This window comes from Vollenhovia emeryi, unplaced genomic scaffold (genome assembly GCF_000949405.1).
Source record: "Vollenhovia emeryi isolate VEMERY1.0 unplaced genomic scaffold, V.emery_V1.0 DF939152.1, whole genome shotgun sequence".
NCBI lineage: Eukaryota > Metazoa > Arthropoda > Insecta > Hymenoptera > Formicidae > Vollenhovia > Vollenhovia emeryi.
The window spans coordinates 552228-573903 of NW_011967214.1; the positions used below are offsets into that span (position 1 = coordinate 552228).

Below are 21676 nucleotides of genomic sequence, written 5' to 3' on the forward strand. Positions count from 1 at the left end.
TATTTATTATAAGAAATTTATTCCTAACAATATCTTGCGATGTTTTATAAACGTTTAGGAACGTGTGAAAAAAAGCAACATGTTCTACTTGGGTGGCGTGTAGCCAAATGTTTACGCTACTTATGGCTATGTTAGCCGTAAGAAGGAAGATATAGATACACGATTAAAACCTTTTTCAATTATTCAAATCATCCAAATTAATTTAGATATTGAAAGAACTAAAGACAAAAACTGTATCTCGGACAGTTGCCTGCAAATGTTCATCTCCCGGGGGATGTTTACGTATCTGAGAACATCCGTCGGATACCTACGCAGTATCGATCAATTCTACTGGCCCTGGCTAATACTAGATAAATGACGAACGGTCCTATCGCAATGAAGGCGTTGCATCGTTGAACAAAGGGGAGATCACGCGCCGCGCGATATTATGAGAATTAGGAAACGATTTATTCGTCCCCGTTACCGCGCGATGACGCACAAGTGTGGAAGTAGATAGACAAATAGAGTTACGAGCACGCACACGTTAGGGTTTGAATACTCGTTAAGTGTTATGATCTCTATGGAAAGTGCTGTGATCTCTGTGAAATTACTGAAGATTGCGACTGATTCTCGCATCGCTAACACTCACACGACACGTTTATCCGCGAATCGACCCGCATTCACATGGCACATATTTAATCCTTTGCAATCCTCGCGAGTTGGATTCAGTCTAATGTCGCGGTAATTATACACGGAGAGAATGTTCTTTTAACCCTGAAAATCATGTAATCGCGAGACAACGTGGCATTATGAAGAACTTTATGAGGGTTTTTCTTAATTTTACAATACTTTTTACTAGTAATTATACTTAGGATACATTTTTCTAGTAAAATGTTTGGTAAAATTGCAAAAACTCACGTAAAATTCTTCGAAAAGTCGTGTTGTCTCACGATTATATGATTTTCAGGATAAATTTCAAGAGAAAATTTTCTCCGTGTATCATATGATTCTTCAAATAATATATTAAATTGAGAATAAAATATTTAATCATCGCTCACTTGCGAAGATGGTTTGGATAGTTAATCTTTTGCAAAGTTATTTCTTTCTAAGCAGAATTAAGCTCTTATAAAAAGAATCTTTTAGCACAATAATCTTCTATGTATTTTCTTAAAAACCCAAACTTGCGAATAAAAATAGTTAACCAATGATGCTTGGAGGATACACATTTTTAAATCTGTATTAAAATCTTGAAATGACAGAAATAAAACGTTACGTAAATAATATCGACAATAATTGAATCAGAAATGATTTAGATGTAAAAATATTTAACACTAGACTATCGAAACTTTTTTGAATTGCAAGGGGAATTAAGTGTATAAAGTAAATATTATGGCTATTTAACATTCGTTGCGTCGAATGCAATGCATGTTTCTACGTTCGATAATTAAAAAATCAAGTGACGCCTGACATTACGTGTATACGTGAAAAATGAAGATACCGTTTGTACCGGATTACACGTTGACGATTGATACGTTGTACACTAGGAATCACCGATGCCTTTTCATGTGAATTTGTGTACATATCGACACATTTACATATTTTGCATATACATACATGGAAAATATATGTGTTCTACGTGTGCCTAAATTCATATGGGGAGGCATCAGTGATTTCTAGTGTACGTCCCACGCCGTAATGGAACAAATCTCCGATCTCGGTGTAGTAAAGTCCACGTAATATTCGGCGAACAAACAGGTCGTGCGGAGCCGGTTTAAACACAGATAATGTAAAGTAACCGATCTATATCGAGATAGATGAACTCGTGGTTCAATTTTGCGGGGAATCTCTATGAAAAAAAATTACATAACATATTCTCGGATCTTTAACGAATGTGTAAGGAAGTAGATGACTAGATTACAGAGTGAGTGAACCGAATGATCGGGAAATCGTATCTATATTTAAAAAAAAACGCATCGTTTTATGCTACGATGTTTGACACAGGACTGAGCGGGATATCGATGAAGCGTATTCACACCGGCAATAAGACCTAGTAAATTGCTTAACATTTTACCGGTGATTATATTTTGCGTATAGTCCACACAGCATTTATCGCCCAGGCTTACGGAAGCCTGGCGGCCTGGTCAAACGGAAATATAATTCGCCTAATCCACCGTCTAAAACACCGACGCCGATTAATCGCGGTTAACTCACAATTCCCTCCCACTTTCTATTTTATAGACACCAACGTGGTCGAGCGAGGGAATCGTCAGTCACAGCTGATTAACCGAGTCGCGTAATCTTCTCCTATATGATATCTTAATATTATAATCTCTGTTCTATAACAGCTTTATATGAAGTGAACATATTTTACGCATAACTCTCTCGCGTCGGTCTGAAAAACCAAACAATATTATTAAACAACAAAGTTCGTTTTAACGCGATGTCGCGAAACGAATCGGGGGAATCTTTTACACAGAGGGGGGAATTTACCGAAGGCTCTCAGTTAGTTGCCTCAAAGCGGGTGTATTAGTTGCCACGCTCCGGGAAGGTACCGAGTCGATTTATTACAAAGGCTGAAACACCCTACACTAAATTAGACTCCTCGCACGCAAATGATTCTCTTAGGTTTAAAGCTGTCATCCAAAGTAGGTAGGATCGTGTAGCTCTCGCTTACGACAACAGTTCTCGTTTGTGACGAACATTGTCCGTTAGAAGAAGCGTGAACATCAATTGCTTGTTCGCCAAGACGTATCACCAGTATCATGCGATTCGTCGTGCTCCGTGACGCGCGATTGTTATTATTTACAGGATGGGGATTATCGCTAGGGGAGGTCCGGTTAGGCCCATCCGAGGGAAAGCATGGTTGACGACGATATTACGTCGCGACGATATATCCACTTTCTTCATTGTTTTCCTGCATCCGCGCAACAGTTTTCATCGCGACAGAACACGCGGACCAGGATAGATTCTAATTCCGTTAACGAAGGAACAAAGTGAATCCGACGCGCGAACGTCGAGTCGCGGGATCTCGTCCACAAACCGAGAGAGGAGACCCCGTCCCACGTCGTCAATCAAGCCGGTACCCTAAGATTCAAGTGTGGGGTGCTTTTCGAGTCGTGTATCGATTCGTGATAAGATCCTTGTCTTGTTCGATCGGTGGATTGTTACTCGCCGTCGTGGGACCTTGCTCGGCGATCGTGCTCTAGCAGAGGTATACTTGGAACCGGGCACCGTGCAAAATCACAACCGCACTGTCCTAGACTGGTTCGGGGGGTGGATCGTTCCCCTTGACACCCTCTCTAGATTGAATCATTACCTCCGTCTGTTCCTTAGTTAACTCGTGGTCCTTGGTAATTTCGAAATCTTGCTCGGCCAGGAAGCTTCGTCGAATCGCGCCGTTCGCCACCGAGGACAGATCGTTCCTCTGATGCTGCGTGTCTCGCCATGGTGTCGTTAGGATCTTCAATCTCTGCGTTGATAAATTTCACGCATGTGTAAACCGCGTTAGTCTCTCACGGAAAATAGCCAACCACAAATATAATTTAAACAATTTGATAAAATTCTTTCATAATTAATTTATCAACGTTTAATCAATTAATCCTCAAATAATATTTTCCATAAATTTGTGTGCTAATAAACTGGCGTGATCTATATCCAGACATGATTATTAATTTTAACTTAATTATACAAATTATATTCCTTTAAAAAAAAAGCAAAAGCTCCATTCCTTCCTCTATTAATATTTTTCTAATAATAAATACACACAATTTCGTCTGTTGATTTTTAAATTAGAGAAATTTAAATACTATATGTATAATTGTGTTAAAATTTCAATAAAAATTACTTACTTGAACAAAGGTTCCGGGTGTGGTGCAGATTTTGTAGATCGCCATACCTGGGATCATAACGATAGAAGAGCCTGCGATCAGCCAGCCTAATATATTTGCCCAAACCGGATAAACGTAGCCCTCGTATGATAAAGGTTCATAGCCCATCAGACCATAGACGATAATGAACTAGAAACAAATAAAAAACAAACGTATAATAAATACAATGGCTATTATAATTGAGATATTACATTGACATAGTATTAGAGCACTTGCTCATTAAGCAGAACGATTCGATCTCGATTTTTATTATTAAATTTTGATTAATAAAATATTCCATTGTAATAAAAACAAAGTGCATCAATAAATAAGCTTTAAAAATAAAATAAATTTAGTCCTTAGAGCGGAGATTGAGGAAAAAGTTTGTAACTTCTTCTCGTCAAAATTGTAACTGAAGTTAAAACAAAAGGAAATCGAGATTGACATAGAAAGAACTTTTTTAATAAGAAAACTGCATTAGAATTATTATTGGCATTATTATTTTTATTTTCTAAACAATAATGATTCTTCACTTCTGGAGCCATCGCATATAATTTTCGAATACGTTGATCATATTGTGACGTACCATAAGGAAAAGTGGTGCTGCGAATTTCCAGCATACACGCCAGTAAATACCGGGTTTGAATCCGATCATGTCTTTGATGTCGTCGCAAAATCGGTCCGTTCCGTAGATCCAGCTGACCGCGATTGTTTCTGCCAGAACGGCGAACAGCATCGAGTATCCGGCCGCGTATCGATCCAACAAATGGAAAAAGTAAAACCCGCCCTATATCGAAAAGCAATAATCTGTTTATACCCATGCAGCACCGAAAGATTGCAGAAACATTGCATACACCCTTCACTGCAACATTGCAACATTGCATGGAGGTTGCGAAATGGTTCAGCAACGTTGTTGCAAGCTTGAAGTAACATTGAAGTGTCCTCCTTCAGACATATTACAATGTAACATTGCAGTAATGGCGCGGTGCAATGTATTTCTAATATTGATTTCATTATGCGTTATTTATATAAATATACGGGGATACTTAAGATTTTAATAGGATGTTCGGAAAGTTCGTTTTAAATTTCCTATATATGTATAATATATACATGTATAATATATTTCTCGCTGGATGGTGTTTATCGAGAATTGAAATATCTACCTGTGAGCAAGAAGCCAATCCGACCAGGAAATATAGAGTGAACAAGCACGCCACAAAGATCTCACGATTGTTGCCGATTAGTGGAAACTCGTCGCTGAGTGCCGTTATAATTGCCTCCGAACCTCCGAACTATAAAATCACGTCAATTCTTCTTTTAATTATTCACAAGCGAAGCGCTCCGTTGCTTAAAGGAAAAGTACTTTCAGCATAATACATTTAATATCGAGCGGCAGCTTTGCACGAAAAAATTTTGTCGCCAAAGTGAAAAACTTTTGTCAATAAGATAAAACAATATACGAAAATATTGTTGATGAAATACTCTCGTGTGGTAAAAATGTATTCTGAAACGCACTGAGCTGTCTAAGCCGAGTGTGAGTAACATCATGAAGAAGATGAGCGCCCAGAATGTCGAGCCGGGCATCGTAGCGATGGCCGCCGGATAGACGATGAAAACCAGACCGGGTCCTTCCGTGGCGACGTCCTGGATGGACTTGCCGCTGGCGCGCGCCATGTAACCGAGCACCGAGAATATGACGAATCCGGCGACGAAGGATGTTGCGCTGTTGATCAAGCTCGTCAGCAGGGCGTCCCTGCGAAGGACACGGGGTGTCAGACACAGATGCGAGATCGCGCGGGAAGAGATCCCGGCATTCTTACTTGTAAACGTTGTTGTGATACTTGTTGTAGCTCGCGTAGGCTAGCAACACTCCGAATCCCGGTCCTAGGGAGAAAAATACCTGCGTCGCCGCGTCCACCCATACCTAAAAGGAAACGGAAAGAATACTCTCGCAGAAGTGATAAAACGTGTTCCTTTACTTTCTAACGTAATATAATAAACAAGTCGGTGAAAAATTATCAATTACGTGTTACTTTCAAGAGAACTCTCTTCAAGCTCTTGTTTTCTTATCTTATACTACAAATATCTCAAAGTTCTGTAAAAAATAGTAATCGTAAATTATTTATTTCATTCTTTTGTTTCTTCAAATTGATTAATCGAGCCTATTAATATCTTCACGTTATCAATAATAATCAGTAAAATGCTACCACACGCATTTTAAGAATCCACGCACATAGCGTAATATAACTATATTTATAAGACTCTATAAATAAATATCAAACTGGTGGACGCAAGGAAGGGCAATAAGAGCCAAACGCCAGATATTAGATGCGGAAATAATAAATCATATATCGTTTGATAGATTTGAAAAGTCAAACGTTTCGATCTCATAGTTTGGAAGCTTCAGTTTTCATTGTTTCAAGTATCCACAAGTCGTTGCGGCAAGTACATTAATTACATATTCACGCGTACGACATATACATCTTCCTATAAAAAAAAAATTAAATATGTGCTGCATTTGCGAAAAAAAAGAGGAGGATGCGCGGTCCGAAGTGGAAGAAAAGGGGAGCATCGGCCAATACATCAGTCTGATTCTTGTCGTATATCCACGGATTAGCGGTGATCAACAAACCCACTTTCTCACCGGATATAAAACCCACTTTAGCATCGACGCTAAGTCGTCGTCGTCGTCGTCGTCGCCATCGGCGGCGGCGACGGCGGCCGCGGCGGAATGCATTCCGTGCGCGAAGCACGGAGGGTCGGCGCGCGTTCTAACGTTCTGGGCGCGTGCTCTACCGAACTCTAATGGTCATTATGACAGCTACACAGAGTTTCCATTTTCACCGTCGTCAGTTAACCCTGCACGTTCCTCCTCACCCCATTTTTCCCATACCTCGGCCCTTCCCATGCCCGACCTCTCCTCCCGACTCCTACCGAACCTGCTCGCGATCCTGTAAACGCATTAACTCCCGAAGTTTTCTCCTTTTGTCACTGCCGCGGGGATACGTCGTGGCTCATGGTAATCCAGGCCAACGGCAATAAAACAATCGCGAACGCGGCCGGTGCTTTCCTTTCCGTACGATTTTATTTAAAAACAAAAAAAAAAGAAATAAAAAAACTTCCGTATTGTGAACGAAAAATTGTTCAGTGTCTCGTTATGGAAGAGTGATGTTTTCTTCATTGCAATAACGCCTAAATAGCTCCAGTATTTTATCCAATACTTGACGTTATGTTTTCATCATTAATCACACGAGATTCAGTTGCGTAATTAAACGGAATGATAAATTACTTCAAATCACTAATTATCGACGTGTTAATTCAGTTAATCAATCCTGGCTATTAATTCTATTTAAGTTTATTTACCGCAAATTACGTGGATTTAAATAAAACGTTTATTTATGTCACGTACACAAGCATAGAGGTTGAACGAAATAGATTGAAAAATCGCCTCTTAAAAGCCACAGCAAATATTTCAAGCGTTGCACGCGCACACCGAAACATCACACGTACCTCTGCTTTTGTGATAACATTGAAATTTGGACTGAGATAATAACGGATCCCCTCGGTGCTGCCCGGCAGGGTGACACCCCTTATCAGCAAAATCAGCAGGACTGCGTAAGGGAAAAGGGCGGTAAACCAGACTACCTGCAACACGAAAGAATCGCCCTGTAATTGCATCCTCGCGATTTAAAATACTCCACACATGCATATATGCAGATGGCACGCTTTGATAGAGCTCTGAGCTTTATAAATATACAGCGCTTCGCTACAGAGCCTTCGCGAGAAGATATCTCGTGGAGACCCACTCGCCCGTCTTTAGGATCTCGAATGTCTGACGAGGCATTCAGCTTACCTTGCCGGAAGTCGAGATGCCCTTCCACAGGGAAAAATAGCAGACCAGATAGACCACGAGCAAGCATAGCGCGATGTCCCACTTAATGGCACCAAGATCGTGTAAGCCCTCGCTTTGGTGCAGCTCCAGAATAGCGCGACTTAGGGGACAAAAGTTTTGTAATTCATGAAGATGTCGCATGAACAATTCGCGTGAAAAGAAGAAAGGTTTAATACGATGACACGTTCATGTTAAATTCTCAAGAATTGCGACAAAAGTCCAAAAACCCATATATAACGTCTTGAAATTTTCGTGCTATCATACGGTGACAAAACTATCTTCTCAGAAAAAAATATTTGAACAATTAATAAAATTCACAAGGCTCTAATGCCCAAACTAATTCTAAAATTCTAAAACTATCCACAATATCCTCAGCGGTTTACCCTTCGTATTACACTTAAGTTGATCTCAAAATATAAGAACGGGCCATGCATACCGCCCTTAAGGTTTTCTAAAAACCCTAACCGTTTGCCAAATATATAAATATTAAGCGTTCAAGTCAAAGAGACGATTTTCTTGTCGCAAACGAAGCGACGGACGTCGAACTCACTTGAAGTATTCATGCGCCGCGCTCGTATGGTTATCCGCTGTACTCAGAACAGCGACATCCGATCCTATATCGACCAGCATCCGGGTGGTGTTTCCAAAATTCTCATTCAACTCGCTGGTCATATCCTCGAGCGCGTACGAGACGTTCGCGTCGAACTCGCGGCACAGCGGCGTGTTCCAGTCGTTGTCGCAGGAGGTCCACGGCAGCATCGTGGTGAACGAGGCGAAGAAATAGCGAAGCGACCAGGCGATGATGACGTTATAGTAGAAATCAACGTAAAACGCGATTAGGACGACCGCGTATCCGGTACCTGATCAAGAACAATTCGTGCTTTCATACCGCCGAACGATTTCGTCGTACGGTGACAAAACTATCTTCTCGGAAAGAAATATTTGGACAATTAATAAAATTCACAAAGCTCCAATGTGAAAATACAAACACGAAGTGATAAAGGAGTAAGAGCCAAGACAGGATGTTGGTGTCTAAATAATTTTAATTTTAAGTCTATTGCGAAAAATAATACCTGAGCCGATTAGTTTTCGCAATAGACTTAAAATTGAAAATATTTATTGCCCTTGGAGCGAAAATGCATTGTTACATCGTGTAATCGTTGCGTAAAAAGACTTGTGATTGAATTTGGGTGTTGAAAACCTGCTATCTCAGATTATAATAGAAACCTATCTCATAATAGAGGACTTTCCTCTATACTTTTATTGCAGAAATTTTACTGCCCCGAGTATCCTCTAGCATTTTTTTATTTACTGTAACTTCCTCACTGACAGTCCGTGTGCGTCAAGTCGATCTCAGAAGTGCAAGGATCGAGGTCACTAAATAGATTAGCGCGATAATCGCGAAGGCGCGAGAAAAATCGGGACAGCGCGCGGCACACCCACAGAAAAAATTTCCAGATCCAATGCTATTACACTTTAATGTATCATAAAATAGGATTGATATAGCGCCCAATCATATTTATTATAAAGAAAGGAATACACTTTAATCTTAAATGAAAAATTCTAAAATCTAGAATAAAATGATAGTACGTATCGTCTTTTGTCGAATATCGCGGTGCCAACTTCGTGCGTTGTAAGTTATTTTAATAATTTTACATTTGAGGTCAATTAACACAAGAGCAATATGTTAAATTAACACATGAATGTGTTAAACATTTAACACAAAAATTTTAACTGGTGTTTTTTTTTAACAAGAACACACAAATTTTCCAACTGTGTATAAGTTACTTTTGTCCCAATATAGTAAGTCAATCTTTTTTAATTCGATAAAGGAGAATAAGAATTATTGATTTTGTTTTGATATTGTCCTATTTTTATACTAAATGAGGTTGTGAGAAATATAAATGCGTCAAGAATTTTTTTGTCTCGGTAACAGACATCCTTTCTGAGGGTGCAGAAACGTTAGAAACGCACCGACCTTCTCTGGGGAAAAAAAAGACAGTTGCAACCCATTTTGGGGCCCACAATTAGTAATCTAATTATTTGGATTGTTCGTAACTCTACTCTGGGAAAAATTTTGACGTTTTTTGTAGTTAAGCAACTTGATATTTCGGTTAGTGCGTCAGTGAAAATTATCTTCGCGTTATTGAATATCGACAGAACTAATTGAGAGAATTGATTAGTATTACTTTAAAATCTTGGGTATAGATAGAATAGCTAATTGCGATTTTTAGTTACGCGGGGTAAAATTCGTAAAAGATTAGAGTTAGGAACAATCCAAATAATTCGATTACTGATTGTGGGCCTCGAAATGGATTGCTGTATTTTTATTTCCTGAGTTCCTGCGACGATATTGTTTCTCGCGCGCGCACGAGTCCGCGTGTCTCCGATGCAAATGACATTGTGACCTTCTCTACCGCGGTAGGCGAGATATCGCTGCATATCACAATACGTACGTGCGTTATACGTGCATACGTTTATCGCGCGACGCAGAATCGCGGCGAGACGGAGGATCTCGATCGATCATACGGCGATCAGCGGACGGGCGGGCGGGCGGACGCGGACGGAGCGAAATTGTGGCTGTGGAAATGAAGTTGGAAATCGGCGGAAATGGATGCTCTTTACACGGAGAGCACCTCCCGCGTCTCTCTGCGATTCCCTTGGATTTATGTACGCGCGTCGAAAGTAGCCGCGCGCTCGGGAAAGATCTACGAGGCAGTGAGGGTATAAACACGCTCACATGTATGTAGCAATATGTTATTTTGGTACATGTATGTAATATATCGACTGATCTCTTTCGCAAGGGTCTGGTCCAGAATGAGCGTTTAAGAAGGAAAACCGAAAATACATTACATGAAATCGAGATACGACATTGCAAAAGAGATCAGTCGATACGTAATGGTGTATATATAGAGGAAAGTTCTCTGTTATGAGGATTCTAACATAAAATAATAGGTTTTCAACGTCCAAACTGAATCACAAATCTCTTTTCGCAACGATTACACGATCTAACAATGAATTTTCCACTAAACAGAGATTTCACTCCAAGGGCAATAAATTCATGGTGGAACCAACAGACGATGCCTATTAATTTAGCAGAAACTTCGCTATCTCATATTTAGGAGTCTATCTCATAACAGAGGACTTTTTTCTATTATTTTAATTAAATATATATACTCGTGTGCATGTGCATTGTTCCATTTCGCGACGGACGGATTCGGTCTCGCGCGCGTCTCAAGATCGGGCGATCGGGCTGGAAAAGGGGGAAGATCGGGTAGAAAGGCGACCGGCTTGGAATGCCAATGTCCCACCCTGTCCATGGACCGAGGAAGAAAGAAAGCGGGGTAGGATATAATGAGAGTAAAGAGGGCCGTTCCGGCTCTTAAGCTCCTGAAAAGACTTTCTCGGACGGTTCGCGCGCTCCAGTATATATTGTGTGTGTGTGTGTGTGTGTGTGTCTCACACATATACACAATATATACACCTGTCGTATTCGTTTCGAGATGTATGTCTCATGAATCCCGCGGCGCACGACTGGCACGTGCGTGAGCGGTTTCAATGGTCGGCCCCGTTACGCATCGCCTCGCACGCGAGAAGTTATTCACTTTTAAACGTAGCCGTACGTTCGACGATAGAAATGGTAATCGAAGGAGAAAGAAACCGAAAGAAGCGACAGGTTTTACTGTACTCCATCCTTAAGTTCAACGGTCGCGAGATTTTGTCACTAGAACTGACACTAAACGGGAAAAAGATTAAGCCGAGTTGTGTGACTATTGACAAATCAATATCTGACCGCGTTTATGTCGCCGGACACTATTACGTTTCAAATTTAGCACTTGCGACTGTTCATATGATTGAACAGCTAATGCATGATTTTTTTAATAATGCAACCATTGATACAACATTGCTATTAGTTTGTAAAAATCGATTTGCTCCTGAGAGCTTGACATTACTTGTTTTATCTCTTCAGCTTCAGATTTACGTGTATATTTACGCCAAATGATTATACACGCGACACTTATGATTTATGTACGCAAAATGTACTTGGAAATCGTAACCCAGTAAACACCGAGCATCAATTGCATTGCATTTATGTTACAATTTCTCACTCAACAATGTAAATGTAATATAACACATGTGTGAGATACATTGTTGAGTGAGAAATTGTAAAAACATGAAGGCAATGTAACTGATGCTCGATATTCACTGAAAAGTAAAACGTTACATTTTAGAATTAGATTAAAATAATAATTGTGCAAATACGAAGATGTAAAGAAAAACTTTACTGCTTCTTCCTCTCATTTTACCGGCATACATATGCACGTTGACCTTCAAGCAATTGCATTTAAGTTGCTCGAACATTTCGAGTCATCGAAACGATGTCGAATCGACGTCGATCGACGAGTCATTTCTCACTCGTATTATATCTTTGTTATTATACCAGACAAATGTGTAAGGAATTAGGAAATTCGATATACTTTGTCACGTTTGTGATATATTATTACACTTACCTTTGAAAAGCGGTACCAGTCGACCCCAGCAAGTGATAGCACCCTTCCTGTTGAATTGACCGAGAGCGAGCTCCATGTAAAACAGGGGAATCCCGCCGACCACTAACATTATGCAGTAGGGAACCAGAAATGCACCTGCAAAGACAAGTGCAAACGAGTCCATTTAAAAACGACACTCAATTTAACAAAAAAGAAAGTAAACTATCAAAGCAGTCAAAATAACATTCCGTTTTATTCGTAAACAAATTTATAAGTTTTCTGAGATTTTCCATGATTTTTATTGCAATATGCAAATGTAGATTAAATCAATATATAATATCTACTTTTTTCCTTCATCTGTTTTCCCCTAAAAAGGTATATAATACATTTAAGTAAGCATGTAAATGAAGTAAAAAAATGCGATAATTAATTCTCGTATTAAAATATGGTGCAGTAATCATCAATTGAAGACAAATGAATAGAGTATAGAGATATCAAAAGCATTGATTTTTATAGAGCAATATGCGTGATGTATCTTCCAATTTTTTTTCCTAAGTAAATTGCGCCATCAGGGAAATACTTAAAAACTCTCTGTTCTTTTTTTAAGCCTACCACATTAATTTCACGCTCATTTCACGGTATTATTAGAAGGATATTATCACAATTAAATGCTGATTCTCAACCGTTATTAGCAATTCAATTAACGTTGAATCGTAATACGACTTTATTCTGATCGCTAAAGTTGAAATTCTTGATGTAAGTCGATCAAACGGGATCCGATTATTTCTCCGTCCATCGGACGTCTATCTAGAAAGGAAGAGTCTTGCGAAAAATTCTTGAATCTTAAGACAAGGAGCCATTGTGTGACGGGGTAAAACGGTATTATTGTGCTACCTAGGAAGCGGGAGTGAGTGGAAGGAGATGCGCTGCTTCCGGAAAAGTGTCGTCCGTACAAGAAGGAAGCGAAGTTAAAAGGCGGGCAAATTAGAGGGCGAAAAGTGCGCATGTAGCCCCTAAGAAATGGTTAAAGTATCGTCAAAGTTTACGTTAAGATACGCGCGCTTTTTCCAGCTGAAATAACTCGGACTTACCGACTCCATTAGAAAATCGTGACACGATATTCCGAAGTTTGTTAGCATAATTGAAAATTGTTCCACTGCTCGTTGAAAGTTACTCATTAATGCTTATTAACGCGCATATTTCTGCATTAAACGGCGTTAGATTTATAATTAATTTTGGCGTATACTATTATCTTTTACATAAAGCTGATATTATGTTATTATTTTTTACACAATGGCGATAAATAAAAATGAAAGTGGAATTTTACATATAATTTCCTAGAGAGCGAAAATGAGAATAACACTGTTCCCTCTGCGCGACAATTGATTCACTTGTCCTGATATCGCGCTGCCTGTGAAACTTTAGGCAGTCGGAATTACAAAAATTGTTCGGGAATCATTTTTTTTAAAGCTCTGGTTCACCGTTCCTGTCAGCTTGACGATCGACTCAGTCGCGTCACCGTGTTAATGTCACCTTGCCGCATTTCCGAAAGTTGACTATCGAATTACGTGCCTAAAAGCACCTCGCTACCGGTGCTCTAAATAACGCACAATGCAGTTATGGAACTAACCCGCTGGTATGAGTGCGTCATATATCGCATTTTTTTCACCGGTTTCCCCTCTGAGCGGCATGTGTTATCTTTCTGCCTATATGTACACTGGTTCCTTCCTTCGTATAATACGGAATAAATTTACAAAATGCAGCGTTTCTGCAAAAGGACGGAGCGATTTGATTAAGCGATGATCCCGCGCATCAATGTGTGAACGAATCGTGTGAACGAATAATAATATCTAAATCGTGTTTATATGCCCGCATTGTTTATTACGAACAGAATATATTATAGTAAAGTGGTATTAGCGTGTAATCGCTTTTACCACTTTCGATAAATTCTTAAAATATAAATCACCTATGTGTGTATAGATCCGTAAAAGAATTGACCAAGATAACTTAGAAGCATATCTAAAAACGAAAAGAGACGCTTAAAACGACATTTATTGTATTAAATTGATTACTGTGAAGCAGTAAAGAGGATAAATCTGAATCGTTTCGATAATATTCATTCCCAAAATTTAAAAAGTTGATATCTCTTCAAGGAAGCGTTTGCGAGCAAACTTCGAGATAAAATATTTGTTTGTTTTGAGGTCCTAAATTCATATTTTAAGTTTGGCTATTTAACCCGGAAACACCCTGTATATGTTTACATTAAATAATCGAATTGTCGATCAATATTTATGACTTCTCCGTGGATAGCAATAATTTATATTGTTATCATGCAATTCTTTGTTGTAAATCGGCAAAAAATTTTGTCACATTTCGTTACTGTGCATTTTATTAAATATCTATTCACTATCGTTCGCATTGCGTAAATAAATGCAGACGCAATCAAAAAGGAGAGAAGAGAGAGAGAGACTATACGAGTACTTATTTCCATGATCTTCCTTCTTAGCTCTAACGGAACTTCCGCCCCGTACCCATGGAGATGTAATCGCATTAAGAAGGATATTGTCGTTGAGCAACCTTGATTAATTTCTTCTTGTCCCTGCCTGAGCGCAAATCGTCGATCGATCATACTAAAAATTGTACTCTCTCAAAATAGGCTATCCATCACCGGACGGTTCCATTAGGCAAAAAAAATTAGTTATAAGTTAGGATTAAAAACGTGGTTTAATCCAGAGCCGATTTTTAACATGCTTGAACCAGATCGGAACCAACAAATCTGTCAGACTCTTTTTACACGGTTTCTTTTAAAAAACTGTAAAGTTCTTGCTAATATTATTGATAATATTTTTATTCCGCAAGGAGGCGAGTTCGCGAAACGTCCAAGATTTGCCAAAGATTAATTCAAAAATCTAGAGCAAACCTCTCTCTCCCTCTCTCTTTCTTTCTTTTGTCTTGACATGTCGCTAACGTCGAGAGCAAACGTCCGGCCCCGGACAACAGTTCCGCTCAATTTTCTCCCTTTGAACGCGAGCATGCACTCACGCAAAGGCTTAGTGCTTAAAGCTGCATTTTACGCCCGAACAAAGGCGAAAAGCTCGTTCGAATGAAACGTAATGCATTCTCGCGAGATAATCGCGCCAATTGTAGCCCGTCGCGTCGATCGGAATACGCTTTTACCGAAAGGTATATGAGGGTCTAGGTCGAGCTGCTGGCGTGTTGGTGTCTTCCATTAACAAAATTCGACTCGCATTACTTTGAAAAGAGATCACGCGGCTTTTAACGTATTATAAATATCATAATAATCTGTGAACCACTTCACTTTTACGGAATCGTCCAAATTGTCCTACAATCAATCGACTTAACGAGTTCGCGGATAATGACTCGCGGTTTTATAAGAAACTAAACTCGCGAATTTTCTGCCAAGTTTGTTCTATAAACTCTTAATATGCACATGTATAATATGTGACTTGAATAACAATCTAATAGCGATTTCGGGTTGCTTGCACTAGTATGCACTGAATGCATACGGCTTGTTTCCAGTCTTAAATTCCAAGTTTTATATTTAAGGATCGTCTTAAATATCTCTTGAAATACTTCTTAGCCGGTAAAATGATTTGTATAGCATCCATACGGATCATTTTTTAGCTAAATACTTTTTGAACATGTATTTAAGGCAAAGTTAAATATAAGAATTGACTATAAACAAGCCTTAGCATAGTATAACTAGTAGGTCCACTCTCTGTCGGTCCCTTTGAACTTTGCGGTCCCGATCACGTGGTATTCCGCCATTGCTTTGGTCAGCAATCCAGCGGTGTCCCAGCGAGAAATGACTCGTCGATCGATGTCGAAGCCATGTCGACGTCGACACCGTCAAATTGACGTCGATTCGACATCATTTCGACATCATTTCGACAACGATCGACGAATCATTTCTCACTGGGGTACTCATTTAAGCTACACTACCACACATACAACTTTTCTCTCATTAGCCTCTTGACCAAAGCAATGTCGGACGCGCAGAAGGGATCGACGCGAAACGAAACAAATGACGTAGTGGACCTACTAGTTTATGGCCTTAGTGTGCACTCAGTGCGCACTAGTGTAAGCAACCGAATTTGTTATAAATCACCTCTATATGCATATGTGATAAATACATTCTGGATGTATATATAGAATAAAGTTTCTCCGATATAATATATTTCTCTTTAACTTTTAACTCCAAACTCTTCGAGATTACGCGTCCCAGAAGTGAGATTCGTCGATCGATGTCGAAACGATTCGACATCAATTTGAAGGTGTCGATATCGATCTGACATCGTTTCGACATCGATCGACGAGTCATTTCTCGTTGGGATCGATGCTAGATCACTTGTTCGTTGCACGGTTAGTTAATTGATCGTTATTCATGTTTGAAAACTGAATTCATTCGTTATGATATTCTGAGCTATACACGACAGTAAAAAAAAAAGTCGTACGGCACGCGAGTTGCTATACCGCTAATCTCTCTCGTAATCTATTTCCTTGTAGATGACATTGCGCAAGGCCACCCAATCATCGCCGATTAAGTAATCTGTATCAAGACGGCAAACCGGTACAGAATTTCGATTAGCATTTGCAAATAACATGATACATTATTCAAATACGCGAGAACGTCGCACGGTAACCAGGAGTCTTAACGCTTATTGTGATTATCGAACGGGAAAACTGTATAATTTGACGTGGATCTTGCGGGATGGGAATTTCCGTCAAGTTGAAATTATGACGAAGTAACCGGGTGTCGACATCTGATTGAACAAACATTCGAGACGAGTCTGAAACAAATTTTTGATACTATACCTAATCATAATTTGCTAAAAATATTTTGCTGCCATACATTTCTAAACCACAGCAAACGGTTTGCTGTCGCATCTAATACAATAGGCGTGAGCGTCCGCGATCATCAGCGCCCCGTCTCGTATCCTCGTCGAAACGATGTCGAGTCGACATCGACGCCGTTAAATTGACGTCGAATCGTTTCTCACTGGGTTATAAATAATTAAATATGTATATAATCTGTCATCTGTTGAAAGTACAAATATATATAGAATTAACATTTTAAATTAAAATAAAGCTCCTCTCTAACCCCCTCAAGCACGTCACATTATTTCGTAGCAAAATCGCGAGATTACAGAAGTTGAATTCCCCCGAGCAACTCGAGTGTCGTTTCGTCAGCCGCGACATCCGGCTTCATTATCTTGAGTTTATCCAGAATCGGGTCGCGCTACGCGCGGGTCGACGGGCGAAAAGTAGTCAAAGGGTTAAACGTGAATGGTAGGCAGCGATCGGGGCCGGTACATATCGATACCGTGCCGGGGCTGCTCCGAATTATAATCACGACACAACACGTTAATAACGCCTCTCGTAGGGCGATAACGACGCAGCCGCCGTCCGGCGGGGTGCAGCGGCGCCGCGCACGTCCATGATCAAAGGCCCGCGTCCCGAATGGGAAATTATAATTAATTAAGGTAATTGGAAATTAGCGACCGATCTTGCCCATCCTAATGGCGCGGAGCCGCGCGCTCTACTCCGCTCTTAATCGAGTTAGCAGCCGCTTTTGAGGAGCCTCTGTATCACTGACAGCGGCCCTAATCGCATTCCTACCGGGGACCCGATAGAACCGGTACTAATGGCGTCGCCGCCGTCGTCGTCGTCGTCGCCGTCGCCGTCGCCGCAGCGGGGCTTAGCAAAAGTCAATAAGATTGCCGACCGTTTTCCACGAGATCGATCCCCGGGAGCGAGAAGCGGGAGATCTCTCGCGCGGAGGCGAGAGATCCGGGCTCCTCGTCGAGGATACGGGGCGCTGATGATCGCGGACGCTCACGTCAATTCCGAACAAAGCGAATACAAATGTACGTCCAACGCCGCACGTGCCGTGGCGCGCGGAGGGACTTGTACGGAGGGCACTCGGAAGACGCGAATCTTTTCTCTTTCCCTCCCGATGCCTGGGCCTCTCCTTTTTCACAACTGAAATCGATATGCCCGGGATTGCTTATTGTCAGCGCTGAAAATGACGGGACCCTTTGTCGCAATTGAGCATCAAACAAAACGGAAATTTTCACGTTATTTTAAACCGATTTCCATTTAAGGGAATTTTTATTTCGGACCAGAATATGGAAATGTTTCATAAATTTACGAATATTGCGTCCGCGCTGGAAAATTCGTCTCTAAATGTCGTATTATGATAGAAAATATCGTATTATGTGGATTTGATTTTATTAATTATACAACTTGTATATCTGAGAAAAATGTGGGGAAGTTTTCCCACGAGTTTCGTGGATTTTTTTAATAATATGCCGTTCGTTTATTGCATCTCATTTCTCATTGCTAGTGATTTTCGGTTATCATGATTTCGTCAATACTATCTTGACATCTATCTATTAAAAAGGCGATAATTCACGGTCTACGATATCGGGAACTCTTCGGTTTTAGTCTTAGGCGATTTAAAATTTACGATTTTCAACCGAGGCGTTAGAATTTATTAAGCAGAAGTGGGAAAAAAACAAGTAGTAGCTCCTGAATTGGTCAATTAATTATATTTTCGCAGATCGGCGCAAAATGGTTCTATTGTCACTGTACATTCCTTCTTTTTCCGTGATAAGCCAAAGTGCAAATTAAGGTGGCTCCTGCATAAACCGACCAAAAGTAGAAAAGAATTGAAATTTAAGTATGTTGTAGTTGTAAATTTTATCTGTCAGTACGCGAAATTTCAGACCCGGTCGCTGAGAAAATAAAATAAAGAAGAAAATGTTAAAGTTATATTTTTAACATTCCAGTAAACCAAGTAACAGTTACATAACATCAATTATAATTTCCTACTCAACGAGACAAATGTAATATAACACCCATGTTATATTACATTTCCATTGTTAAGTAGGAAATTATAATATTGATATTATGTAACTATTACTTGGTGTTCACTGGGACACGGGTTATAGGCCGATCGCTTGCAGAAGCGGTTTGAGGGTTAATATTATTTTATAGAAAAAGTAGATCTTAACAAAAAAAAACGAGATAAACATAATAAATGTCGCAAGGATTCAAATGTGCTATTAAGTATATGAGGTCACCGACCTCTGCAAGCAAATACTTATTAGTAAAGTCGATAGATACAATGTTTTGAGGAAATTGGATAGCTTTTTGAGACTTGACAACATCACATATTTTTAAATATGTTTAAATATGCGTATATAACAGCATATCAATGCATTTTTGCTCAATAACGCGTTAAGTGATATATTTTTATAAAAAAGTCATGAATTTATAAAAATCAAAGGGGCCCCACCAAAGCACCTACACTAACCGCTCCTTCGCAGGAGCTACCTTAATTGCAGCGTGAGAAGGATAATCTGCTAATTATCGATGCAGTATGAGAAGCCTGACAATTTATTCTGATTCGTGTGGCAGCTATTAATTTTAACTGATAATCATTCTTTCGTCGTCTCAAGGCTGCTATGTAAATTCGACGCGTGATGTTGGAGTATCCGAGACGGAATGTTCCCAACGTATTAACTATTTACTAAAACCTGCATACCGCAGGTAATGCAATTGATACACAAATGTATATCAATCGTTATAAATATAAGCTTAATCGTCAGTTAAATATAAATGTAATAATCATCAACTTAATAATAGAGTAATTGAATATCGATGGTGCCCGGTGTGTGTGTGTGTGTGTGTGTGTGGCGAGCGTGGCATAAAAATCCGAGTTCAAATCCAGCCAGGATACCGCTGGTTTTTTCAGACGCCACTTCTCGAAAGGGAAGTGGCAACCACCGAGAGTATCTCGCCACACACACCCCTTTAGCGGCTAACGAGAGGGGGGCCGAGAGGATTGCCGGTATAAGCAACCGACCAGCTTGCTGGATAGGGCACTCTCTTGTTCTGAGCGGTGAGAAATCACCCTCAAATGCGGATGAACTATTTAAAGTAGTCAACGGCATAGCATCAGGCAGGCAAGGGGAAACCACCTGATTATTTCCCAAGACAGCACCTCATGTATGTATGACTCTTCGAGAGTCTACTCATGAGACGCCACCACGCCCTATCAAGGGCAAATGATTGAGGCGGCGGATATATACTATATTGAGACGGGAAACTTATAGTCAACCCAACTGGCTAATTATTTAATCAGTTTATTACTAAGAAGATTATAGATTGTTGCGTATGTACCAAACAATAGACGCGTTAATTGGAATTTATAAGAGTTAATTTGATTTTCTTTTCTGTGTATTTGCACGCACACGTGACTGCTTTTTCGTTTTCCTAGAAAGAAAATTTTCTCAATCTCCGAATGTGCCATTGAACAAAGCTGAGTTATCTCGAGCAGAAGAGATTTGAATGACGCGATTAGAATAACTTTTGTATTTCAGCGCCCTCGTTGAAAAGTGAAGAAAAGGGTTAACGTCGCAATGAGCACTCCACGCGATTTATGATATATAAGGCCGCTCTGTAAATTACCACCTCCCTGTAATTACAACCAATTTGGGCACCTGGCAGAGGTGGCCCCGTCGTCGGGAATCTTTCGCCGAGCGAGGTCTAAATCCCGAGGTCATTTTCCGAGGTAAATGCCAATTAGCCGGCCGGTTAGCGCGGCATTGCTCGACTCTCCGGCTGGAGTACATTATTTGACGACGTGTAACACCCAACCCCTCCCCTCGAGTTAGGTTAACTACGAAATAACGTCCGACGATGTTACGAGCGGTTGACGAAGTTTCCCTCGCGCACGAGTATATACCGAAGGAGCGACTTGTTCCTGAGCCGGCTCTTCCGCTACGCAGAAGAGCGCGATAAAGAAAAGATGAATGTCAAGGGTACCCGTGACGTTGAAGGAAGAAACGGGAAGTTTTATGGTTTAAGCCACTTGTATCTTGTCGCTTAATTGGTTTTGAATTTAAATCCGGCCGAGAGCGACAACTCGTCCGTAACGACCATGTTTTCCATGACGCAAATAAGTGATTCATAATGAAATTTGTTTTCCGCGTTGACGCAGGTAGGAGACCCATAACTCTCCGCGAATCCGATGCCGCGGCAGTACTAACGACACCCCGACCGGCGCAGTAATAGCGTTTTTATCGGCGTTCTCCACGCAAATTAGCATCAGTCGACTTGGTTAAGGCGATCGGAACCGACTCGTCGGATTCGGAGAAATCCCCTCCAGTGAGAAATGATTCGTTGAAACTATGTCGAATCAACATTGTTTCGACGTCAATCGACGAGTCGTTTCTTGCTGGGCCCAGCCCAGTGAGAAATGATTCGTCGATCAACGTCGAAACGACGTCGAATCGACATCGACACCGTCGAATTGACGTCGATTCGACATCATTTCGACGTCGATCGACGAATCATTTCTCACTGGGAGTTAAGGCCTGTGTCCACGCGATGCTAGAACTTGGTCCAAGTCCTAGTTCCGA

At 40.4% G+C, this 21676-nt stretch overlaps 1 protein-coding gene across 3 annotated transcripts in view; it reads right to left on the reverse strand.

Annotated features, from left to right (window-relative positions):
* Positions 1 to 21676, reverse strand: part of LOC105565420 (sodium-dependent noradrenaline transporter) — a 36597-nt gene that overhangs the window by 4236 nt on the left and 10685 nt on the right. For 2 of the 3 annotated variants that reach the window (XM_012018596.1, XM_012018597.1), the window contains exons 3-12: positions 12249 to 12383; positions 8288 to 8597; positions 7699 to 7837; positions 7356 to 7490; positions 5666 to 5769; positions 5361 to 5598; positions 5009 to 5137; positions 4432 to 4632; positions 3828 to 3995; positions 965 to 3448 (exon numbers count right to left, since the gene is read on the reverse strand). In XM_012018596.1, coding sequence (XP_011873986.1) covers positions 3236 to 3448; positions 3828 to 3995; positions 4432 to 4632; positions 5009 to 5137; positions 5361 to 5598; positions 5666 to 5769; positions 7356 to 7490; positions 7699 to 7837; positions 8288 to 8597; positions 12249 to 12383 — 1772 coding nt within the window. In that variant the 3' untranslated portion in view covers positions 965 to 3235. Of the gene's footprint in view, positions 1 to 964; positions 3449 to 3827; positions 3996 to 4431; positions 4633 to 5008; positions 5138 to 5360; positions 5599 to 5665; positions 5770 to 7355; positions 7491 to 7698; positions 7838 to 8287; positions 8598 to 12248; positions 12384 to 21676 lie in introns of those variants that run through there. The other variant, XM_012018595.1, reaches the window with a different exon arrangement.